This window comes from Aythya ferina, assembly GCF_964211825.1.
Source record: "Aythya ferina genome assembly, chromosome: 5".
NCBI lineage: Eukaryota > Metazoa > Chordata > Aves > Anseriformes > Anatidae > Aythya > Aythya ferina.
The window spans coordinates 21,632,785-21,659,449 of record NC_140301.1 but is presented as its reverse complement, the minus strand read 5'-3'; the positions used below and the strand labels follow the sequence as shown (position 1 = coordinate 21,659,449).

Below are 26,665 nucleotides of genomic sequence, written 5' to 3'. Positions count from 1 at the left end.
TTAGTGGTGCACTTGAGTTTCTATTGAAAGCATATTCACAGTAGGTTCAAATGTTTAATGTTTTGGTTAACATGCCTAAAATCTGAGCATATAACAGCAAGAGATAGTCTCTACAATTCCATAAATTAATGTTTACACTTATGTAATAAATATTAAACTGACATTTGTGCAGTCTTCTATTTTTCCTCTTAGGCCTTGCAACATACATTTGGATCACTTCAGTGGTGGTAGAAGTCCAACCATTCATTATGGCACGTATTCATCGTACCACAGAAGAACCAAGTGAAGAGCCAGAATTCACGATAGCATATGCAAGACCCATGGGACTAACTCGCTGTTTTTCTCTGTCTTTCCCTTCCAGATATTCTACTGGCATACATAATTTATTACCGGCCTACAGTTAAACACATCCCAGCACTGCATCACTAAAAAACTTAGCAGCCTGCCCACAAAGTCACACCAATTCATCAGCTGGTGACATGGGGAGCCATCATTTTTGTCTGTCAAGTTTTTTCCAGGTTGCTTTTAAGATGTTAGTTCTGGCCTATAAAGTCTCAGGGCATGCTGATGTTCAAAAACCTTTTTCTCTGGTAGAAATGTTGAAAGTGGCACAATTAGTCACATTTGGACAAGAAAGGAGAGCTAACTGGGCAGAGCCTTATCTGGTGAAACCTTGCAATTTTGTAGCACCAATTTGAACAGATAAGAAAATAGCTTTGTTAATACTCAAAATATATGTTAGAATTGGGAAAAGACAAAATGAATGATAATCTTCTAAAAGATGCGTTCTTCTTGCAGTTCCAGAGAAGTGTAACAGGATTTTAACTTTGGCATATTGTTTGAAGTCTTAATTGACAGATACTCAGAATTACAGTCACAGATTGGCTAAGGCTGGAAGACACCTCTAGAGGTCACGGGGTCCTACCTCCTGCTCAAGCAGGGACACCTAAAGCAAGTTTCCCAGGTCCATGTTCATCTACACGCTTTCGAAAAACTTGAAGGAGGGAGAGAGACTTTACCACCTCTCTGCACAACCTATTCCAGTGATCCGTCACCTCTACAGTAAAGAAGTGCCTCCTGAAGCACTTCTCCAAACCAGTAGTCCTAAATCTAAAATGCATTTCTGTTTTAATTAGAATCATAAAATGGTCTGGGTTGGAAGGGACCTTAAAGGTCATCTAGTTCAGAATCCGTAGTGCCAAAAAAAAAAAAAAAAAGAGTTTTAATGCATCTGTTAGCACAGATAATTAAGTTAAATAGCTATACTGTACCATAACTTCCTCATATTCTTGATCTTCTTGGTTATCATCTTCATTTTCATCGTCTTCTTCATCTGGTTCAGGTAGATCCTCATCATCATCCAACTCTGCCAACAGAGTACTAGCTCGGCAGCTATCAAGAAAATCTATAATACATATATACACACACATTTATATATTTACATATGGAAAAAAAAGACATGGATCTCTTTTAAAGCCAATTTTTGAAAATTAAAAAACAGAAGCACTGAGAATAGTGAGAAAACCACTCTCACAAACAAGAAAGAGAACTAAAAATAGTACTGATATAGTATATCTAATGAAAGTAGCACATAATATTGCGTAATTAAGATTGATCAGCAAGTGATCAGTTCTTCATTTGTCAAACACGTTATGATTACATTTATGTTAAGTTTTGAAAGAACGCAAAAACTGGTACACAAATTAATATTGTCTGATTCTATATTTAACTGTTTTAAAAGAAGGTTAGTGATCAAATTTTTGCTACAAGTGTGCAGCTTAGACTTCAAATTGCAACATAAGGGACATTTAAAATATGTATGTAAGAGCAACATCTGTAAAGATTTAGTTGCAAATGAATTTCTGTAACAAAAAGGTGAAGCCAGTTATGAAGTTCAATTTCACCCACATAGTACTAAGACTTAATCCCCACCCCTCACCCCCCAAAAAACAAAAACAAAAACAAAAAAAAAAAAAACACAGAGAAGTTCACATTAATCCAAGATGGACTATGATAGAAATGAATTTTTGAAATTTTACATTTTTCTATACACACAGAAACTGTTTAAGCACCCTTTGAATTGTTGTCAAGACCCCAATAGAAACTCTAGAGTAACTCACAAAACTATTTGTTCAGTTGTTTATATTTTAAGACTTGTCACCCAATCAAAATATCAAGTGGCACTTAAAAAAAAAATAAATGGACATGGCACATGGAGTTGGCTGATTAAGATATGTACAAGTGGCTCAATTCCAATGCCCAGATAACAATTTTGAAAGACTTTATAAACAACAAATTATAGCACATCCAATCATTTTTAAAAAAAAAACAATTCAAGTATTTCTTCTTTCAAGACTATCTCTCAATCCAGTTTGCCTCACATTAGGAAATATTTTCCTATATCTAGTCCTGTTTTTTCTTGACTTCATTTCATCAACTTAATTCCTAGATATTATCACTCAGCCTAGTTAACTACAATCTTTCACAGCATTCGTAACTCCCAAATAACTTCCATCTTTATGTCTGTATCTAGCATATAGTGCCCACATAACTTTGCATTTTGTTTCCAAAATTCTCTTCTTCATGTCAATTTACTTTGTGTTCTTTGCAACTTGTTGCAGCTACTATGGTCTTGAGACACCTGGAAACTCACATACAATTTTAAGTGTATAGTGTATCTAATGGTTGGTGATTTTCAATCAAAGAGTACTACAAGGTACCTCAGACTGAGCATGTAGTATGCTCAGTGAGAAAACTCTACTTTTAGAGGCTCGTATGTAAACTACATTAAAAATAAAATGATTTGATTAAGGAAAAGATCAAGCGCCCAAATAAACTATGCCATAAATAATCATCATGTGGGATAGAAATTGCTGAACTACAAGGACATAAAAACATAAGGAAAAATTACTTTGTTAACATTATTTTACTTGAGTACTACTTCACAGAACTAGGAACATATAAATAGTTCAATTTTCAAATACTTATCAGTAAATGAACTACTACATGAAAAAAAAAAACAAACAACAACAACAAAAAGGAAAAAATGAAAAATCATTAACGGGAAGTCTGCTTATGTTCATTTAAAATGAAACTTACCATATAAAGAATATTCTGCCTCCTGACCTGTATCGCTCTCACTAGATGTTGATGTTAGGCTAGTAGTTAGAGTATTACTAAGCGACTGACCAACAGATAAAACTGTAGTTGCTGTAGCTACATTGCTGCTGCTAGTAACACTGGATGTAGACATGGTCACTGTTGATGTGGTACCAGTTGTAGTCAGATTAGGAAAACTTTGGGCACCCATAAGAGGAGAAGCTATAGATAAAGATATGGTAAGATAAAATAAATGATTTGATGACTTGAAGAGCACAATTTACATGCACGAGTCCTGTGTTGAAAAATATATTTCGTGTTGAAAAATTATCTGAAGGGTTATTTTACAATAAAGATTTACAAACTAAAGGGGAAGGGATTCCCAGAGCGAAATTGCACACTACAATGCAGACGCCCACACCTGAGCATATTCCCTTGTGTACATTTAAAACAAATAAAAGCATTAAATAAATCCCCAACCCCCCACTGTAAATTTGAAATTACTTCATTTCAATATCTGAAAAGTATTTCTGATATCTGTTACTTCAATACTGTGGCTGTCTTTAAGCTTAAAATTTAGTTTAACCTCTAACATAAATATAATTAAAATTAAACAAGGAAAACAACATAACCATATATAAACAAATTAAAAACAGAACATAAGACAATTTTGAAACCTTGTCTGCATTTTCCTTAAAGTTCTTAAAGCAACTCCTACTTGCTATCTTTCACATAACTAGTAATGCACATATTCATGATGTACTGGCAGTACTGTGAAAACCAAAATTTAAGAACCTAAATTGGATGACTTATACGAAGTAATTTTCAGAATAAGCTAGTGACAACTGCGAGGTTACCTTACTGAACATTCAAATAGAACACAGAAAATGCATTCTCGTCAACAACTGAAACAAAACTGAATTCCCTGTAAACTCAATGGAAAGAATTTCAGGTCCTGTACCTATCTGAAACTGTACAAATTAAGCCTATATACGATTAATTACATATTTACACCCCAATGTTACAAACATTTTGTCACAAACTTATCTTCAAACACAGACTGTTAATCACATATTTGCATATGAAAATTTGAGGGGTCATCTATACTTAAATGTAATCATTATATTTTTCAATCTACTTTTTCTAAAATTTATCAAATGAGAGTTTTACAGTTTTAAAAGTAAACATTTTCATTATTACAGCTTATATAACCTGATGTATTGTTTTTTTAAAAATAATATAAAAATAAAATAGAAGTCTGAATGTCATACTATTGATGTCTGCAAGAATTACTACCCTTGCAGGAGGACACAGCACAAAACAGAACCGTTCCCCTGAGTGCATTTGGTAACTTTTTGAGAAAAAAGAGATGCCACTGTTCTGGTTTTGCATTTGTGTGTCAGATAGTGTTGTTGTCATTTTGATATTTTTCCCCCACCCCCGCTAGGAACTTAAATATATAAATAGAAATACAAAAATGCAGACTCAAATCCACGAAAGAGTTCTAGTCAGGTATAATACTTGGTTTTTTGTTTTGTTTTTTTTTTCTGTGCAGGGGAGAAGAGAGTGAAATTTAATTAGTTAGTATGCCATATGCCCATCTCTATAAACAAAGAAAGTGTGGAATATTTCCAATCCAAAGGGACTTTCTTTGTTGTTTAAGAATTTAGTAATCACTTACTCAATATACATATCTTCCACCCACTTTAATAACAGTAAACTCTTTGCTCTTATACTAAAGAGACACAGGAAAAGCCATCAGGTGTAAGTATTTCATTTGCTCAGATCTCAAGAACAAACAGAAGCTGGCTACCTTAGACACCATATAAATCCTGCCAAATACTGATGTTTTCAATGTAACCACTAGAGCAAGTCCAAAGAGACTTAAATTACTACTCATGATTTCAGACAGGTTGTTTTTTGTTTGTTTGCTTTTCGCTTATTTTTTGTTGTTGTTTTAACCGAAGGTTTTTACAATGTACTGCTCTAATTTTGGTGAGATCGCTCAAATTTAGAATCTCATCTCTTTTTGGGACACAAATCCTCACAGTTTCTTTTTGTGTAAAATTAAATTTATCCCGTATGTGGGAATTCTAAACACAACAAATACAAATTTTTAATTTATTTCCTATTTTAATGCTGTATGATTTCAAACATGCTTGAAATATGGCAAATACGTTGGTAAAGTATCCCATATTCTTCAAAGACCTTCTCTCCCCAACACAAAGCTACTTCAGAACTAGAGGCACTGAGTATCTGTCTAAAGGGATCAATTACTGGAAATCTTCTGTTTGGTATTTTATTTACATTAATAAAAATATATCCCCATCAAAAAAAAAGAAAAAAAAAAAAAAAGAAAATGCCCACTAGGATCATTTTAAAAACTGCAAAAAGCAAACAACACACCTTCAAGTAAAAAGCACAGAAGTCTTAGAAAAATATAAAAGCTTAACAGAAAAACTGACTGTTTCCTTCTGGTATATTAGGGTAATTTTACAATTTTACTTTTTCTAACTTGTCATGAAGTACTGAGCTCCAAGCACTGAACTACACGCCTAACACAAAGGTGGTTGAGCAACATCTCAGATGGGAGTGTTGTGAAAATTTGGAAGAGCAAACTCACAACAAGCAGGTTTATAGCTTACCTGCTAACACCTTGATCCCACATATAATCCAAGAATACACAAAGGTTGAAGCATGTACATAATCCCACTTAAAACAATGTTAGCTACAAACTTCCATAAAATTAGCATGCCTAAATGACTTGCTAAACCTAAAGCTTAATGACAACGTCATTGGAAAACATACACAGAACTGGGTTACTCAGCCTGCTAGAATACAGGGAAATGTTAAAATGTCACCATACTGCAGTTTACTTTTTCTTTCTACTCTGCTCTTACCTCCTAAAGCTCAGACAGAGAATTTGCAGTATGAACAATATGCATTTCCCAAGCAAAACAAGAACATATCAGAAGCAGGCAGACAGAAAGTGTGCGAATTCTGCACAGAACAGATCAGAGAGCAAGAGTATCCCACCTTAGCTGCCGCTGCTAGTCTTCAATCCTCTCAAATTAAACTATACTCTCTTTCTTCCTAAACACATAATAAACATCAAATCTACATCATTTCCATTTGATGGGTACCACAGTGTAATCTGACATCAAAGGGGCACGTAATGCTTCATAGTTTCCATGAACTCTGTGAGCTGTTCACCAGTTCTGTAAGTGCCCATAAAAGCAAGGCTGCTCTAAGAGCATTGCTCTGTTAGGCCAACAAAAGCCAAACTTCTTTAAGTCTAAAGAAAACCAAAGAAATAACAAAAGTTTCAACTAAAAATAAATACAGCTTTTACTTACTTGCAGTACTCATGACATTTCTTCCCAAAGTGTTAGTATTGTTATCACTGCTACTTCGGCTTAAATTCATGTTGTTGGTGGCATTGGTACGTGCTATGGTTGCCACTCTTCGTACAAAAGACTCCAGACTTGAAGTTTCTCGAGATGATAAGTTAGGAACACTTGCGCTGGAGCTCATCGGTGCCCCGGCAGCCAACAAGGAACTGACTGAAAGTCTGTTACTCGCTGAAGAGCTTAGAGGTCGTTGGGAAGCTGCTTCTTTATTAGTCAGTTCGGAAACGGAACTAACATCAGGAGAGCTGACACTAACAATTCCCATGGATATAGCACTGGACTCCCCAGGAGTACGTATTGAATTATCAGGACCTAACTTCCTTTCTGCATTTTCATTTCCCATGTCCGCTGTTAAGGTACTGGTGCTTGCACTGGAAGATGACCCTACTTCAGCCTGAGGCACGTTATCAGCGGAAGACAGAACAACAATTGGTTCATGGACGTCAGTGCCTGAAACTATATTCTGCTCCATTACACTTTCTGATCTCCGCTCCATTTTGGTCGAACCCAAGCTGATGTCGCTGCTACTGGCCACGCTACACACAGAACTGCTGCTTCCTTTTCTACTTGAGGAGCCTGCAGCAGCAGTCGTCTTGTCTGGACAGTTGTTTTTCACCAAGCTGCTCCATGACTGCGTTGTGCCTGAAACAGTGGATGAAACAGGTTTGGGTGATGCCGCTGAATCAGGGTCGTACCCTGGTGCAAGCTTGAGGTCAAACTTTCCTTCTGCGCCCATACGGTAAGAGTTAGAGCCACCAGCATCCCAGGTGACATCAATCCAGCCTGGAAAGGGACAGGAGTTTGTGAGATCCAGCAGAAAGCAGACAGGAGCGTGTCAGACAGTAGCTCCACAATGTGGGATCAGCTTCTCATAAGGGCTGCGTGTCCAAATTAATAAAATCAGTAAGTAACTCCTAATGCCAATTAAGGAGTGTTTAAACAATTTGGTAATGTAGAAGTGCTGTTAAAATTATGGCAGCAAGTACAGTCAGCTTCTACCTTCAGAGTCCCCAAACCCAGCCAAAAGCCAAGTTTGCTTCAGAACGAACCTGACCTACTAGGATCTCTCCAAAAGTTATGATGATTCTCTAAACATCCGAAATGTATATTACAACATATCATCGTAACTTCATTAATACCTGACAAGAAACTACAATTCCTCTACGGACATTTTATGTTTTAATCTGTTCAATGCTTGTAAACGGGCATATCTACACTACAGAACGCATTTTATGAATTTCAGTTTGGGATTATTTTTGTCCTATATAGTGCAAGAATGAGTGTACTCATAGCCAGCTTTTTGTTTCAATAATTTACACAGACTCAAATGTTACTTATTCGCAGGAAAATTCTTACAAGTAAGGACTACTTCATGTAAGATTTCAGGGTCAAAAGAAGAATATGTTGCATGGAAATTTGAAGTGTTATACTAGGATCAGAGCAGCACTGAAAAAAAAGATGCTACTCATCTTTAATTTCTTTATTAAATTATGTTCCAATATTTTGTAAGTTAAATGTAATAAACCTGCAATGATGAGGATAACATGCAAAATTTAGCAAACTAGGACAGAAACGGGGACAAAAAATTTTAATGCTTGTCTGATATTTTACTAGTCTGATATACCACAGAGTCATCTTAAAAGCTTCTTTCTAGTTTTTCTTATTGCATGTTAACTGTACCAAATTTTGTGTCACTATTTCAATCGATACACACTTTCTTTAAAAACAAAATCCCTAAAGCTCAGTCAGCTCCTGAAACCTCTGACAACAATTCAAAACAAGATGTCAGGTCCAGAGGCACATACACGTTTTTCTTTAACAAAACAGAATGGAGCTCATTTGAAGTAAAATAGATATGTTTTTAGCACTGTCAGGTGCACTTTTACCTTATAACTATCCAAAAGTCATCACTTTAGACTGAAACAGAAGATCACAGGCAATTTGCTGTTTAGAAGTATCACTCTGGAGGAAGAGCATTTTAAAACTCATAAAGTTTTCAGTAGACATCTCATCCCCACATGAGCGGGCTTATATCATATTATTATGGTATGATTTTACTTCATCTTCATGAGTTTTATCTGAATAGCTTCGTGCCACTAAATCTCTGAAAAGTGATGCAAGTCTGAATTTTTTACCTTTCTACATTTTATTTGACTTTCTGAATGGACACAAAAAAGAAAGAGGTAAACTCCATACAGAAACAGTATGATTTTTACCCTTTGAGTATCTGGACAGGGTGTTTTGAAAAAGCAGAATTAAATTACTGTTCTTGTTTTGTGTAGTTTCTTCAACTACAATATTAATTACAAACAGTTCAAAGCTTGCACAATTTTGTAAATATACATTATGTACTTGGAGTCTTGATGCTGCATTGTTGTGGCCCCGAAACAACACAAGATGTGTTTGAGCTTTGAATAGCCACAGAAAAGCCAATGGGATGCCATTTTCTATTTTCAAGACAACTGTGGCAGGAGTAAGAGTCTACTGATCACTTATCACACTTTGTAGTCATCACTTGACACATGAACCTCAATTTCACCTTTACTTAATAGGAAAGATTTACTGGAATATAGGAACAAAAACACTGATTTAATAGACTACTCACCAATAATACTTAACGTCTTAAAAGTGAGAGTGTATCTATGGATACTCTTGCATCTGGTAAGAACAATACATGGAGATGATGGGACAATTCCCTACAAGCTATTCTGAATGGCTTAAAAAAGATGAAAAGTTGCAAAACATTTTAGATCATCATACTTTGGACACTTCTCCCTTTTTAAGAGCCAAGAACTAATAATCTGGCTAGGAGTGACTGAAGATGCTTCAGAAACAAAGCCAGTCTTATGTACACCTAAATAGGGGTGGGCAGCAGAGGGAACTGAGAAAGCATGTTCAGCTAATAAGATTATCAGCTCTTCTGGAGCCTCTTTAATACCTCAGCCTCCTGAGCACTGAATTCCGTGGCTGCTGCTGGTTTTGATTTTGCTCCCTAAGTCATATTACTTTTCACTGTTTTTAAAATAGCAACTTGATCCCAATGAAGCTAGCGAGGTAGGAAAGGTACAGGACACAACAAAAGTCAAGAAAAATATTGCAAATGCTAAGCTAGAAGAAATGAAGAATGTAATTATAGATGTTGCAGGCCCAAAGCTTAATTAATCAGTTTGCATCAACCAACCTGGAATATTTTTAATTCTTCATAATGAATGTCAAAATAACAATTTGGTATTTTAATTAAGCAAAGCTCGGAAAATGTTTTATTTACAACAAGATTTTTTTTCCATGCATTGAAATGGAATTTCACAAATGGACCACAATGATTACAGATTTTGAGTTCCTTCTCTCCAGGGTACTGAAATTTCTATCAGCTTCTTCAAGAAACTACAGAAGGAATAGTGTAATATGACCAATTTTACATTTAGATTGAAATAAAACATAAAATACTCATACTATAGAGTTTTTCAAATTCAAGCAATTTGTGCTCACCATTATGCAATTCTCCTGTAACAGTGCCTTCACCCTGTGGGCTTCCATCCTGGTCTCTCCATTTCCAATCAATTCCTCTGATTACACGAGCTCCTGGAACCATGTATTTCAAAACCTGAGAACGGACCAGACGTCGCTGTCTTCGCAGATTGGCTTCAGCTTCTTTAGCAGCTTTTCCTACAAGAAACGTAAATTGAAATTGGAAGACTGAAAAATGCAGCAATATTGATTAGGGAATAAATCTGAGCTTGTTTTTAAGCATGCTCCAAGGCAAAAGTCAACGTGTTTTTTCCACACTCATTTTTATAGGTCACGTTTGTTAGGATTTTAAGAGAACAAGCAGGACATACACGTTCTTTTTCTTACCCAACTGATCTTCACATACTCCATTCACAGTGCCATAAAGTTCAAATCCAGACAGGGAGAGGTAGTGTGTTTGCCCACTGGCATTCTTTCCCATCTGTTTTATTCGAACATGTCTCCAACCTTGTTTCTCATCCTTTGGAGGATCTAAAGGCCATGTTGCTGTAGACCTTCAAATTTGTTTCAAAGAGGTATTGTTGGGGAGAAGAGGAGAGAGAAAAAAAAAAAAAAAAACACACAAACAAAACACACAAAACCAGAACACTTTAGTACCAAAAACAAACCATGACAGCAATCATTTATGGTTAAAATCAGAAAACTGCCAAGAACATGAGAAATACAAAACCTAGCAACATTACAGACAAATTCTGGATGAGTGCTGGTGTTACTATTTTCTCCAAAAAAAATAAAAATAAAATGCAAATTTAAGATGATAGAAAATCACAAATATTATTACGTGAACCAAGAAGAGAACTTATGAATCACTTATTTTCCAGTCCACCCTTAATCATCTGTGCCACCTACCCCCTTTTTACATAATTATTTATTATAGCTATGGCATACGTTAATTTAGTCTACAGCCAAGTATATATTCAACTTAGCTCAATTTTATAAAAGCTGGTAAAATACACTGACATACCCTGGTTCGTTGAGACTACAGTCATCAACATGAGTATACAAAGTAGTCCAGTTCTGTCCATCCTTAGATACCTGGAAAACCCAATTTCTGAGAGCAGATCGTCCATAACCTCGAGCATGGCGTAATGTGTAAGCTGATGGTATAACCCAAAGGCCAAGATCTATGGCAAACCAAGCATTCTTATCATCATTAGTATGACAATTGAGAGCTGAACTGTCACGGCTTAGGATGTCTTCTAAACGGCCATAAGGCAGATTTCTTCCTTCTGAGGATGTAACCACTACTAACCCATAGGCTGCTGGATTTACCCACTCATATGCAGTTCTATATTAAAAAGAGAAATGTACTGTTCAATTATTACTTACATTAAAAAACAGGTATCAGTAACATTTGACAATTTACTGCAAGTTATTGATTACAGCTGAGTTTATTACAAACTGAAGCAATTAATATCATCTGAGATAATTAGATAACTTTAGAGAAATTCCAAAAATGTTACTTCACTACAGCAGTTAACAAAAGACCCAACCCTTCCCACCCCTTCATTTCTTCAGCAAGAATACAAACAAATTCTCAATCCAACTTCAGAGAAACGTATTTTTGTATTAGTTAAGCAGAGCAAAAAAAATATAATTCTATTGATAACCAGTAAAAGCAAACTCCCATTCTTAAAAAAAAAACCAACAGAATTGATTATCAATTCTCATTTTTTTCCCCTCTGCATATAGTTTACTAAATTTTAATTCAAAATATTTAGCTTTGAAAAAAACTCACTTGGCATTTGTCCCAATCCAGTAAATGATTCCATTTTCATCAAAATCGTGTTGATGCCTGAATACAAATGTTTGGCCTTCACGTAGTTTTCGTACAAAAACAAATGAAGCCCTATCAAAGTCGTACCATTGCTTTGCTACCTACACATGAATGAAGAAAAAAAATTAGTGATACAGAATGCAACCTTTCCTCGTGAACCGCACATGGTATGTTGCTCACCATTTTCAGAAGATACTGTTCCAGAGATTCAACAGTTGCCAACGGCTCCATCTTTAGCATTCTGCCAGTTCGATCTATTAATGATGTCTCCCCTGAAGCACGTTCCAAACGAAACCTCAACCGTCTTGTCAGTATCTGAAAGAGTACCTAAATGTTAATATAGGCTTTTCTGTTTACATTTTGTAGATTAAGAAAAGCAATGCTTCACTAAAACAGTTTCAGCTCCTCATCAATTTTTGTGTGCAATTTAAACAAGCACTCTATTCTAATTTAAGGCTTTTAAACTGTTCCCTTATTGCTCCGTTTTTTCAGCTAACTCAACAATTCTTCGGTGACAATCAACATAAACCAGTTACACATTCAAGTGAATACTTCCATATTTCATGTTTTTATAGCTTTTTTTTTTTTTTTTTTTTTTCTATTTTTACTAAGACCTATAATAATAACATAGGGGCTCAATATCCAATGGCAGCAGTGTTTTTGCAACTTCCTACAACCATCTTCTGATATTTAACATCAAAATAAAAAACACAAACATTCAGGTTAGGTATTAGAAGAAATAAATGCCAAGAAGTTTGTTCTTTAGCTAATTCTATCCAATTTACAAGAATGCATTTCATACAGATTTAACACACGTAACTTTTCCTGAAATTCATACAAAACATTTGTTTTTTTTATCACAGAGTATTATATACTGTTATCACTGTACCTGAAGATTATATGTAGATCCTGGTGTATCATACAAGTGGAGAGGTAGACGTTCAATAGATTCTAACACTGCTATCAATTTCCGAATTAATGCAACTGCTGGACGACTGTGAAAGTGAACAGTCACTATGTTACCACACAAGGAGGAATAAACAAAATCTACAGTATCTCAGAGAATACTACCCAGCTATAGTAAAAAGCCTAACATGTTAAGCATGTTCCTTTGTCTTTTTTTTTTTTTAAACATACATTACCACATCACAAACATAGGTGTTTTTTAACCTACCTCTCATCATCTTCATTTTCACTGAATGCTGTTTTGAAAACATTTATTCTCTCTACTAGTTGACTACAGTCTTGTTTCACATCTAAATCGATGTTCTAAGAAGAAAAAATATATATATATATATTACTTCTGATACAGCACAGCATATTCATTCTTTACATTGGCAAAAATATCTGTTTGGGCTCACTGAATTTGCTATTTAAAGTCTTTATATCAAAAGCTACATTATATCAGCCGTTATAACTGACTAGACTTTTAATATCATATTTGAATTAAAATAATTTATTGTGATAGTATATATTCAATGGGTCAGATCACTTAGTGTTGCAAGTCTGTCTAGTTTTCAAGACAGAAAAAAGCCATATCTGTAATAGATTTATTTATTTTTAATTAAGACTTATGCCTACATTTTCTTTCAAAAGTTTTTCTTTAGGAGACTTACATTCTGTAAACTCACATTATTTAAAACTGTAAGCAATGATTGAACTAAGCCACTACTGCACATTTCATACGGAGAAATAGTATTCTCATCCTTCAAAAGCACAATTAAGTTTTCCAAAGCAGTCTTCATTAAATCTCTCCAAGTGTTTTCTCCTTCAATACACTGAAAGACAAAAAGACAATTATGATGAAACAAGCTAATAGTATCTTTCAAATGAACATGTGAAAAAAGTGTCCCAGTGAAGCATGTAACTAGGAACTGTATGCATAAAAAAACCTCACAGTTCAGATAGATATATTGTGACTATTTTACATGACGTAGCACAGTCTGAATATTGCTACATGATTTCCACTAACATCATATGCTAAAAATTACAGTAGGTACACATACCTGTCTGTTTGTATGAAGTTCCCATGCAGACTCTAACTGTGTTGCTATGTTCCTCAGTGTTACAACTACTCCTCGAGGCATGCTTTCAACAGCTTTAAAATGATCATCGTATAAATCTCTTGCCATAGTGCGTACCTACAAAAGGATTTTCATAATCACAAGTCATATGTTACTGTAATATGAGATCACTATTGCTACTATTTAAGACTCTAGACACTTGGTTTTCTTTTTTGTTTGTGTTTTTAAAAGTCCAGGGTAGACAAAAATAGGTAAGAACAGAAATCTATCATACAACGTACATCATAAGATGCGCAAAGGCTAAATAAGAAGCAAAGATGAAAGGTTAAAAGCAGAGAGGAAAATAAAAGGAAATAAACAGTCTTACACAAATTTACAGAAACTAAGCTGATCATCATACATTAAGTTATAGTGCAAAGGTAGCAGAAAAGAGAGTTCTCAGTCTACAAATCTTCAGCACTGTATAAGTGTTCTGGTAATATTTTAGAGGTAAGAGTAATCATTTTTTAAAAATATGGTTTATGAAAGCGATTTACATTCCCTAAACCAAATCCCATTAAGTCGTCTTTAAGTGACCTTATTCTAAAAACTTTTTTATTATGCTGTTGCACGTGGACCAAAGCAAGGTAAGGTCTGTACATGAAAGACAGAAGAATAAAAATGCATTCTTTTCAGATGCTAAAATTCACGAGACCTGAATGTTACTGTTACAATAGCAACAACCAAGATATTTTATTTATTCCTAGGGCAGCAAGTTTAATATTCATAATGTACGACTAAAACACAGATGTTATTTACATGGGTTATTAGTGACCTACTCATAACATTTCTAACAACGATTACCAAAGCATTAGAAACATTCAAACCAACTACAAAGCTTCCATCAATTCAAAATGATAACTAGAACAGGTAATGAATGAATTATGAACCATGTATGCCGGTAACTTAGGACAGGGTTCACCAAAGACAGGTATGTTGATCATTATGCCTTTTCTTTCTTTGCATTAAAAAAAAAAAACAAAACACACACACAAAAAAAACAACCAGGTATCTACTGGATTACACAAACATATGCCAGTAAAAAGGATTGGATTTTCTTCTGTTTTTAAAAGAAAATCTGTTTTCATTTAAAAGAGCATGGAGTCTAAGACTTCAGGACAAAACCATCCGCCTTAGAAGTGCTTTAAGTCAGGTTTTCCCCTTTAAACTTGGCGTTAAATTGCGTGCAGCTGAAATTAGAGAAGATCTTAATCCTCTAAAAGGAAATTATATCACATATAACATATGCAAGTTGAAAAATAAAACAAGCTATATTAAACTCTAAGTATAAAATTCACACATGCTCACCAACCTTCTGCTTTGTCTTCTCCAGTTTAGATTTTAGCTTTCTTCCTCTCTTACCAGTCCAGCCAGTCACAAATTCTGACCCTGCAATGTATTTTTTATTTTTTTTTTTAGAGAAGTCAGAATTTCCCACAAGTATGAAAACCAACCAACCAAAACCTAACTTATCTACACTTGCTCCTACCTGTTCATTACACATACCTACATACTTACCCAAAGAGGTTTCAGCTGTAAATGAATGCTTTGTTCCTCTGTTAGACTCAAACACAAAGCCTGGGAGATCTTCTTTCAGTATTGTAGCTTGCTGACCATCAGAATTATGGATAGCAATTTCTCCTTCTTTCAGACAGGTGAGTGACCAGTTTCCCACAGTAAGTTTAGTTGGCCCTGGTGCTGACAAAATTGGCTGACTTGTGGTAGATGGTTTTACTTGGCTTCTCGCTCTTTGCAACTTCTCAAGGAATTCACTCCTACTTTCTATTTAAAAACAAACATACATATTTTTTTCTAACAATTGATTCCACCATCACATATCTCAAGCAATTATATTTTTTTGCATGAGCAAAACAACTGAGTACATTCAATGCAAAATTAAGTTTGAAATTAAGGGTTTTTAAGTACCCTGAACTTCTTCCCAGTCTATGTACTTCAACAGTGATATATTCCACAATCTCATCAATATGGACTATGGAACTCTTCCTAAATGATGCTACTGACAGATGTGTTAATTCATTTTCACAGTTATAATAGATCAAAGAAATCAATGACAAAACTTCACATTTGTAAAAACAAGTTCTCATTATTGCCAGCATGAACTACTTGTGTTTTAGAAATAGTAAATTAAATGAATTCTCCAACAGGAAAACAGCAATCAAATTCGTAGTTTACAGCAGGTGAGGAAAAGATGATTAAGCCATATTACAAAATGGGGAAAAAAAATCACAGAACTTTAGAGTATCATGATCAGTATGTCGTAAAAGGAATTTGTTCAGATTAACTGTCACTAAGGCAACAGAAAATAATATTTTAAGTTATATTAAAACTTTCATTCGTCTTTTTTGCAGAACTTTTGCATTCACCTCAGAGAAAGTTAGAAAGCCACATTTATGTAACTTACCAGTTACATTATGCTAAATCAGGCTATAATATAGATGCTTGTATTCCTTTTTTAGTAATTACAAAAATTTTCAAGACAGATATATCTGAGAGAAACATGAAATAAATCTAATGGCACCACAAAATATTTATATGGAGATATCACTTAATTGATGATAAACAGGCTCACATCCTACATTTTGGATATGTAGGTAATCTACCTTTAAACTATTCTAAACAACTCAATTTCAATTAAATTATTTTTTAAATACTGTAGTGATTACAAGACTACATGCTACATTCAAGCTACTATTTAAGATTACTCCAGAATATTTAATGAGTTTGTATTTTAGAAAAATCTTTATAGGTTATTGATTTTTTAATTTTGTCTCAACTTTAAGGATAAAAATTGATACCGATTTTATTAATATAACATTTGTAGTCTGTGCACATGCAAAATTGCTGTTTTCTTTTTGCTGCAATGTCTTACACTCTAGGTTTTTTTTAAGTCTGTCAGCTTAACTACTATACAATACTTTAAAAAAAATAAACAACATTTTCCATATGCAAAATAAATATGCTCTGCTGAGGCATAACATTCTTTATTGTTTAAAAAAATCACAGAAGCCAGGGAGGTTTGTAAAAACAATCTTGAAAATTTGTATGAGAAATGAAAATTCTGTTAATGAATCACTTCCAAATTTCCATAATTACATTTTTTACCTATTTATTATGCAACACATTGCACCGAAAGTGCAACAATTTAACATGGTTGGAAACAATTTCAGGCTCCCTTAGATAGAATTTTGAAACTCATGTAAAGAATTACCATTGAATTTCAATTTTTGCATTGAATTTTTTTATCCCTAAGATTTCAAACAAACAAGTATTAAGCTAATGAGGAGATGGGTGAGGACAGACCTTCAATGTTCAGGGTATATATATGTCCCCACATCCCCTCCAGCCTTCATCATGCAATACACACCAACAAATTCCATTAGTCAACCCTCTATATTCTTGCCAGTCATGAAGTTACTAAAAAGTATACCATGAGATTAATCAGCAATGATTTAAGACAGCAGAACATATAGTATAGTTCAGGACTTAAAAACAAAGATACTATTCTGAATCTATCTGTGTAGTATTTTTAGTTAAATATTAACAAATACTAGTTTCATATCTCAAGTGAAAGAGAGGCTGCTGCACATGCTTAAGAGCTAGCTAATGGTTAAACTTCAGGCAAACTACATTGCAATGTCAGCATTCTTAGTAGATGTCTGTTTGACAAAAAAAATTTAAAAGCCTGATTTAATCCAGTTTAGCACCCTCCCTTCCATAATATCCATGGTAGATCCCAAGTTTTTTGGCAAGGTATCTATTTGGTCATATATACAAAAAATACATAGGAAGAAAAACATTAACTTAAATCGATAATCTGACTAATCTTCACACCAAATTCATCTGAGTAGTCCCATTCAACGCATCTTCTACAAAAACAGGAAGAACCCATCCCATCATATGGGAGGAAGCAAGCAGAATTGGCTTTCAAGGGCCATGATGATTTAAGAAACTAACCACATGGATTTCCTTAAAATTACATTGTATGATAAACAAGTATATCAACATAGAAACTGTTTGGCTTGCTTAAAGAATGCAAGAATACACTTTTGGGGAAAAAAAGAAATAAAAATTTCAAAGTGGCTTCCAATTGTGTTACAGTCCAAAAACACACCATAACACAATTCGTCTTCATGCTTCAAAATTCACAAATAATGTCATTAGCACTTCATTTCTATCCTGAATCATAATATGTTCTGTTATTTCACTCAATGGCTTGTTGAAAACAAAAATATTGCAAAGCGTTTTATGCCTGCTGGTTCATAAATGTATGAACTGTTGCAAAAAAGATAAAACGATAAAGGAGGGTTGTTTCTGCACCCAGAACAAGTTGTGTATTCTGCACAGAAATTTAAAAAACAAACACAAAAACTGTACGCTGCCAGTGCATGAGGTCCGTTCCCTTATCCTCCCTCCAACAAACAATTAAGACACTGTAATCTGTTTCCCAGTCTTGATGAGAAACTTTCCATTACTTTGTCTTCAAACACATGCAACTTCATTCTGCTAGCTAGAAGCAAACAACAAATTGCCATTTCAACCTGCTTTTCTTGGGACGGCCACTACAAAGTGCTTTTAATGACGGGGGTGAAAAAATTAGGTATGCATGGAGAAGATTCAAAACAAAACAAAGTTAATACACTTTCACTGGCAAGATGTTTACTTAACACAATTCACCCAAGTCAAGTTATAGTCACATGCTATCTGATGAAAAGCATCACAATTAACTGACCACCTTCCACCTGTTTACATCCTTTACTATTTAGTAAGCCAATTCCTGCAAAACAAAATAGCTCCAATCAAATTATATAAACAAACAGTAGTCTCAAAAATTAACTTGGATTTTAACTGAGAAGAAATACTACCTGAACTATCGGATCCTCCTTCGGGGCTTCCGCTGGAATACATTGTGGCCAGTTTCCCATCCAAGATAAATCTGAACCATCCATTACTACCATTAGACAGCTCCAGGGCTGCAGCATCACTCCAGATATACAGGCAGTCCCTGCCCCTAATGATTGACCAGTCTCTCCAGTGATATGGTTTACCCTGTTGAAGTTCTTTAGCATCCTCCTGTGGTTCATCCTCCTGTAATAAAATTATATTTAATCACAAAACACACACACACAAAAACAACACGTAAAACCAAAACAGAACACACAAATCTTGAAAAGAATTGAAGCAGAAAATAAATTACTCAAGCCAAAAAGGTATAGGAACTAAGCTTTTCTGTCTGTAAAATCCATCTTTAAAAGTTTTCATTAACAGAATAAGATACTTTGAAAAGATTTCTTTTCAAGTAGATTTACTCCATAACAACAGCCTACTGACAGAGATATATATCCCACCTCTCTTCAAAACTCATATTGTGAGAACAAAATGGTTAAGGCTGGAAGAGCCCACTAAAAGTCATCTTGTTCAACTCCCTTGCCACCTAGGACCAGTTGTCCAAAACCATGTCCAGACAGCTCTTAAATACCTAAGCAAACACTAAAAAAAAAAAACACAAAGCAAACCAAAAACTTAGGGCATAACTACAAATCTTAATTAAATGGATAAGAAAATTATCTGAGCTGTCCATAACTTACTGTTGGAAATAAGCAAATAACTTCAATGCGCCCTTAAGCTTTTCATCACATAGAAAATTATTTTTGTTTTTATGTTTTCATTACAATCCATAACAAGGCTTAAAACCACCTGCAATTACTTGATACATGCACATTGAAAGAGATGCACTGCATTCAGAAAGGATTAATTTCGTTTAGTACTCATGTTCAAACTACAAGACAAAGACAGCAGTCAAGAGGTTTTGACACCAAGTAAATACAAATACGAAAACTCAACAGATAAGGTGCTAATGGGATAATAAGTTACAAAACAATAATGACAACAATAAAAACAATTAAAAAAGTGCATACAATAAGCATTAAATTAATAACCTATCTAGCTACCTTCCCCTGTACATTTTCATAATATAAACAATTATATTACAAGTGCTGGTTTTACAAGAACAAATAAAGTTAGCAATTCTGCACTTACTTTCTCAGGTTTAGATTCCTCTTCATTCTCATCATCAGATGAAGGCCCCGCCAAAGTTGACACTTTACTAATTACACCAAGTCTAGCCAGTTGGTCTAGAAAAAGATCACCACCTTTATCCACCAAATCCCTTATGATCTGCAAGGCTAGCAAATGGCCATCATCATCGTCCTGTCATAAATTGGGATAGAAAGGAAACAGTGAGTGAGATCTCTACTTAAAAATATCTGAACATCATAGCCGGTTATAGATGGATGCCATAAACAACACTTTAAGGTTAGCTATTAATAAGCATGTGGAGTCAATAAGTATAATCCCATTTTTACAGTGGTTTCACTAGGACCAAAAAAATAAATAAATAAAATGAAAAAGTTATTTCTTCCTACCTCTTGATCAAGAACTGTAGCTGTTATTTCAACCAGTATTGTGGGCAGATTGTGGCCAGCATCAGAGTCACAAACCTCCTTCAGTAACGCCTCAGAACAAAAATGTATCATTTTTCTAATGAGAGCAAGACTTGCTTTCCTTTAAAACAGACCACAAGAAAAGGTTCTTACCAAGTAGTAAGCAAACGGTAATCAAAGCAACAAAGAAGTTCAAGATAAAAATAGCTTTTGCACTACATTTATGCATGCTTACAGAAATAATTTTTTGAAATGAATTCCAGTTCTGGTTGCCAGATAGTAAATCTCAGATTAATTCCAAGAATCCACCTACAGATTTGTTAGATTCTACATGACAGTCTATTGTATTTTTGTCTCCTTCACCCTTCCCCAGTCAAACCAATTCCACATTCTCTCTTTATCCATACTTAGTGATGGCAATTCACTTCTGCACACTTCATCTGCCTCCCAGGTACCATCTCAGCCTTACATCTGTCGCATACTTCCAGCATTTTGGTTAGATCTCTTGAGTTTTGAAGTCTAAAAAAAGTCTTTTTTAAAGTCTATAAAACCATACAATTTTCTATATTAAAAAGTAAAATTAGTATGGAATCTGGTTACTTGTGTATGATGAAAACAGAATTTATTTTTGAGTGACTTTTAAATACATGATTTACCAGATTAAAAAAGAAAACTCTAAAATACTGACAGCTACTACTTTTCACATCTTCAACAGAAGTTAGTCTTACAGAAACGGTTAACAGCATTTCTTTTTTCTTTTAGTTAAAATGGCCAAGTTTAAGCTGCCCAAAAGTACTACACCCATACACTGAGAATACAAGAGATTAAGCAAATGTTATGTTTGTATAATGTAAAAGGCTGAGAGGTTCTGGTCAGACAGTTTATCAGAAATCTTATGCCACCCACAGTATTCCTTTTAAGTAACAAATTAGATCACATTTCTAATTCTCTCAATAAGGGGCATCTTCTTCAGTTGATAAACATTTAAGCTGACAAGAAGTCTTCCAAAACCTTCTGAAATAGCTTTTCCCAGTCTCTCTCATTTTCCCATTAATATATCTTGATACTATTTCATTAGCTTTCCTCTCCATGATAGCAGCTACGAACAGCTGTGACCAAATACACATGATCCACAGTGCCAAGTGCTACAAGAACATAGTATTTTTCCATCATGCTTCAGCAGTCAAGAGCATGCTTCTCTCTCCCACTTCAGCTAACCATATTTCTTCCAAGACACTCTTTCCCCAGAAAGGTGATAACAAAAAAAAAAAAAACAGCAACAAAAACTACTTAAAATATTAAGCAAAAATAAGACTCAACATTTTTCAAACCACCACTTCTACTCAAACTGATATATGTTTACAAGTCACTTGCATTACTTTTAAATGCTTTACATTTTTTTTTTTTTTTACTGGAAAAAAAATCGACATTAGCTTTTTTTATCAGAACATTACGAACTGAAAAATATGCAGGGAAATTGACAGTCACGCCTATTACCTTATTGAAGGCAACATAGTTTGTTGAAATGTTTGTGCAAACACAGGCAATAATCTTTTCAAGTATATGGGTGCCATTTCTGGATCTCCTTTGGGTTCATTACATTCCTCCTCATCCTTGTTTGCATCTTTCTTCTTCTTCTCATCTCCTTTGTTAACAGGACACATCCAGTCCCCTAGAAAACAAACAAAAAAGAAACACCATTCAAACAAAAGAAAGAAGGTTTCCTTACTAACATCTAGGCAACTGAACATAAATACACATTCCTAAGATGTGAAATCTACATGTGCACAACTTGGTTACCGAACAACTTTTTTAAACAAAGTACCACCAAAGACCACTCATAGAAAAGCTCAAATTCCTTAACAAAAATTGAATATGAACAGACAGCTAGCTACCTGTGGCTCCAGTGCTACAAGAGCCTCACGAACAGGTAAAGAGCAGCTTCCATGTAGAAAGGAAGGATGCCAGAGAAGCTACCAAGGCTGACATCCTCCGAACCCACAGCAAAATCCCAGTCTAGCCCCATTCCACAGCTGAAGACCAGGACCACTGGCACTGCTCATGTCCACTCAGCAGTTTCTTCTGTAATCCCCCAGCCCTTAAGAACATGTAAAATATGGAAGTTTTTATATGTAATCTGAAGGCTAAGGAAGGCTGGTCATAAAATACTGTATTTTTTTCATGATTCTTAATAGAGTAAAATTCTAATAATTGAATTGCTTTATATTTGCATTTCTCAGAATTAAAAACTGCTCTCACCTGGAGACTGAAGAATAGCTACTACTTCACTGTGACCCCTTTCACGAGCTTTGTCTAAAGGAGTTTTCCCATCTTCATCTCTCAAATCAGGGTTTGCACCATGTCGCAAGAGAGTCTGAGAACAAATATTTTCAAAAATTAAACAACATTAAGATTCCTTCTTCCAAAGAAGTACATGTTTTTCCCTATGTCCTTCCTACACTAGCATGCAAAGGTAAAACATTACGTGTAGAAAGTTGGAACACAATATGCTTTTTATATCTGTGAAGTTAATAGTAAACTTTAATTCACATTACTGACCTATCATAACCAATATTTTGTATTGCAATAACCACTGTAAAGAACATGTAAATATTGGACAGAGCACAAAGACTTTTCTGCCAGAACAAGGCAGAAATTCAGTATGTAAGGCTATTAATTTAGTATGTTACAATGTCAATTTAAATCATACCTTTGCTACCTGAGGTCTTCCAAAACATGCTGCATAATGTAATGAGGATGACCTCTGTCCTCTGTTAACATCAGCACCTCTTTCACAGAGAAATTCTACCTGTTAAACAAGAAAAAGGAAACTAGTTTTTCCATATGTCTTTATATAAACATCCTAAACTCATAAAATTGTGTAAAATTAATTTACCATTTCCTGAGTTCCAAAAGCTGAGGCCCAGTTTAAAAGAGTTTGTCCTACATCATCCATAAAATTTACTTCAAAAGCTGAAAGATACAATTAAATAAAAATAATTAAAGTTCCCAGAATTAAACATTAAGCTTCAGCAGTGTTAAGTAAATTGCAGGTCTTAAAAAAAAAAAAAAAAAAAAAAAAAAAAAAAGGAATTAACCACCTTCAATAAAAGCATTTATACCTTTAACTACAATCCAAAAAAAAAGTTATTACTAACAAACACTGTTCAACCAGGTAACTTGTATAGAAAGAATTTTAAGGTAGCACCTTAAAAAATTAAAAAAATAATTTAATTTAAAAAAATAAAATTTAAGTTATGACACCATAGATACCTTATTTAGCTTTTTCTTTTTCAGAGAATTCTCCCTTACCTCCTGTGTCAATAGCATCTATTAGTGCATCAGTGTCCTTACTGCGAATGCAGTCTATCAGCTGCCGATGCGAACGTTCCCCAGAACTATCCAGCCTTCGCAATCCTGGGATTCTGCCTGTAGATCCAGCACTGGATTTTGGCAGGGCTTTTCTCCCTTCGAATAGTAGCACCAAAAGAAGATCTACTAACCGCATGGTATCCAGTACACATCTCTCATCACCCTGCAACGCACTTTCTATAGAATCTGGAAGTTCAGATCTTAGGAGATCCTGGAAATAATTAAAAGTCTGAACAATAAAAAATATACAGGGCTTTAGAAAACACTATCAGAACTGGGTTTCATTTCCATATGAAATGTTTCCTTTTTTTCCCCTCTTAATAAATAAATAACCTATATGTATATATATTTTTTCATAATCAATAGATCTATATATCTATATATAAAATAACAACAAAATCTTGTATATATTAAAATACATGAAGAAAAAAAAATTAAAAAGAATAAAAAACTGTAGCATAAAATGATTTCTTACATGTGTTACTACTGGAGAGCCTCTACACAGGGTTGACAACAGGCTTACAATAGTTGACACCTGATTACTTAATTTAGAGTCTGCAGCTGTAGATGGTGCTCCAGTGCTACTCCGGCCAGGTTTGCAAGCTGAAGATGGTCCTGATACTGTCCCACCAGCAGCTGCCATGCGAGATAACAACTCCTCAGTTAACCCATGCTTAGCTAAGGGGGCTGGGTCAACTCCACGACGTGTGAATCTGTCAGCTAATGAAGCAAAACATCTCAGAGCTCCATCTGAAACCTACAGAAGAAGTGCAAGTGAAAAGATGAAACATCTGTTACTTAAGGTGAGAAGATGCTAACAGGATATTCACAAAACTACAAGACACAGAAGGAACTCATTTCTCCAGGTTTCCTTCAAAGTAAATGAACAGAGACAGCTTAAACAAACAAACAAAAAAAAACCTAACAGCTCAAAGTCAGAACCCAACAGCATTCTGAAAAACTCAGTGAAGGACTGTATTGCTGTTTTTAACGTTTCTCTCATCCATACCACGCGTTACACTAGAAGTGTCTCCTCATAGTATCAGGAGGGTTGCACATGTACATCAAGGTGAGCTGGCAATCTACCTTCCTAAACATGAGGTAGCAAACCAGACTAACCCCAAGAAAAGATGTAATGAAAACTACAAATACCTATTCCTTACCAAGGTCTGAATTACTACGGTACTTATCCCTAGAATGTCATCTACTTCCAGTGCAGCCAATTTTCAAAAATGATTGTCAGCTGTCACATACCTGAAAACTGTTACTTATCAATACACATACCAAGATTTGAGTATTATTAGCTACTCAGACAGACTTTGTTAAGTTAAAAGGCATAAACCTTTGTTTGCAAGGACTTGGAAAAAAAAAAAAAAAGATTCTCTTGAATAAAAGCACTACATGGTAAACTTCTGGCACAGTCCCTGCATGCCAAACATTCTGATTTATCAGTACTCTTGTAAAAGAGATTTTTTCTTTAACTTACAGTGGTGACTATTTGTGTCCTCTGACATTTTGCTCCCATTCTTTGACAAGATGAGGTATGAGCAGTTCTATCAGTCTTTATGTAAACCATAGATACTTTACTAATTGTTACCAGAACTGCTCTGTCAGAAATACATAAGAATGTTTCAGCTTATTTAGCACACTACATAGGTTAACAAAGCTAAATAGTACTGTGGAAGGTATTTACTTTTCTTCTCACAAACCATGAGCTAAGTAGAAATGTTAAAAAAACAAAACAAAACAAAACACAACAAATGCAGATAAGCTGTTCTCAGGGCCACGTTCATCTGGTTTGAACTCTTCCCTCAAGTGATATTACTAGCTGGCTACCCTCAGAAAGGGACCAAATCCAGGAGTGTAAAACAAGAAAAAAAATAAAAAAGAAATACTGGTCAAATCCAAAATAACCATCAACATTTGTCAAAAATCCTGAGGCATCCTTCACACACAACATACGTTTCTCAAGGATACAGCTACAGATTCATTTACTATGATCTGGGTTACTCCAACCTTAAGCAAACTTCTCTTGAAGCCTAACTGCTGAAAGACTACCTTATTGAAAGTTCGAATTCCTGTTCAGATCTCCAACAGTCCCAGTAATAGCTTTGTTAAAGCATCTTAAATTGGGAAACAGATAGAGACTACAGACTTATGGTCTAAATTTCAGGGTTAGCTTGCCTCAGATGATAAGTGCATTAATGAAGTAATATAATGGATAAAAACCAAGGTGACTTGTTCTCAGATGGCTGGTGTGATAGCCCCCTGCCAAGTGGTTCTTTCAAAAAGATCTGAAAACACATCAAAAACATAGCTCACTGGCAAATATGACAAATATGACACGCTTAATAAACCAAACTAAGGAGTATGGGTGGCATGGAGTCAGGAATGGGGACAGAGGTGGGGGAAAAATTTGGACAGAGAATGGCATTGACAAGAAACCTGGCAAGGATGCAGCAAGGATTTGGCTAAATAGCTATTTGCAAAGCATTAGTACGACAAGCACAAAGGGATTCTGCTAATAGGAAGTTAATTACTTTAAGTTCCTAGACTTTAAAAGGTATACATAACCTTTGGTTTATAAAACTGCAGTAAAGAAGTGGTGTTACAGTAGTACTGTCTGTCAGTGTAATATTTTAGCATCAACTATGACTGTTTTTATTGTTTCTCTTAGGCAACAAAAAAAGTTGAGTTTTGTCTTTTACTTATGCTCAATTTAGTAGTGACTGAGGTGCAGACATAAAACAATAATTAATTCTGGAAGTATTTCAAAAAACACTGAAAAATTTGCAGGACATTTTTCAATGAACTTTTCAGAGGCTGAATAAGATCACATTCACACAACAGCACTTGCAGTCAAACACTAAGCAGCATTTTTATTCTCTTGTCATCACAACTGTACAAAAAGACTACCACAATATTCAAATATAACAACTGTTTTGTGAACATAGT

At 34.7% G+C, this 26,665-nt stretch overlaps 1 protein-coding gene across 11 annotated transcripts in view; it reads right to left on the bottom strand.

Annotated features, from left to right (window-relative positions):
- HECTD1 (HECT domain E3 ubiquitin protein ligase 1) overlaps window positions 1-26,665 on the bottom strand; it is a 63,290-nt gene that overhangs the window by 15,089 nt on the left and 21,536 nt on the right. For 4 of the 11 annotated variants that reach the window (XM_084521188.1, XM_084521195.1, XM_084521185.1 and 1 more), the window contains exons 5-27: window positions 24,186-24,467; window positions 23,651-23,939; window positions 23,235-23,311; window positions 23,049-23,147; window positions 22,598-22,712; window positions 21,836-22,010; window positions 20,321-20,459; window positions 19,935-20,105; window positions 18,761-18,983; window positions 15,396-15,659; window positions 15,190-15,266; window positions 13,821-13,955; window positions 13,431-13,592; window positions 12,989-13,083; window positions 12,704-12,809; window positions 11,995-12,129; window positions 11,776-11,915; window positions 11,002-11,325; window positions 10,365-10,531; window positions 9,999-10,175; window positions 6,456-7,292; window positions 3,100-3,321; window positions 1,272-1,405 (exon numbers count right to left, since the gene is read on the bottom strand). In XM_084521188.1, the coding sequence (XP_084377314.1) occupies window positions 1,272-1,405; window positions 3,100-3,321; window positions 6,456-7,292; window positions 9,999-10,175; window positions 10,365-10,531; window positions 11,002-11,325; window positions 11,776-11,915; window positions 11,995-12,129; window positions 12,704-12,809; window positions 12,989-13,083; window positions 13,431-13,592; window positions 13,821-13,955; window positions 15,190-15,266; window positions 15,396-15,659; window positions 18,761-18,983; window positions 19,935-20,105; window positions 20,321-20,459; window positions 21,836-22,010; window positions 22,598-22,712; window positions 23,049-23,147; window positions 23,235-23,311; window positions 23,651-23,939; window positions 24,186-24,467 (4,545 nt within the window). Of the gene's footprint in view, window positions 1-1,271; window positions 1,406-3,099; window positions 3,322-6,455; window positions 7,293-9,998; window positions 10,176-10,364; window positions 10,532-11,001; window positions 11,326-11,775; window positions 11,916-11,994; window positions 12,130-12,703; window positions 12,810-12,988; window positions 13,084-13,430; window positions 13,593-13,820; window positions 13,956-15,189; window positions 15,267-15,395; window positions 15,660-18,760; window positions 18,984-19,934; window positions 20,106-20,320; window positions 20,460-21,835; window positions 22,011-22,233; window positions 22,371-22,597; window positions 22,713-23,048; window positions 23,148-23,234; window positions 23,312-23,650; window positions 23,940-24,185; window positions 24,468-26,665 lie in introns of those variants that run through there. The other 7 variants (XM_084521193.1, XM_084521190.1, XM_084521191.1 and 4 more) reach the window with 7 other exon arrangements.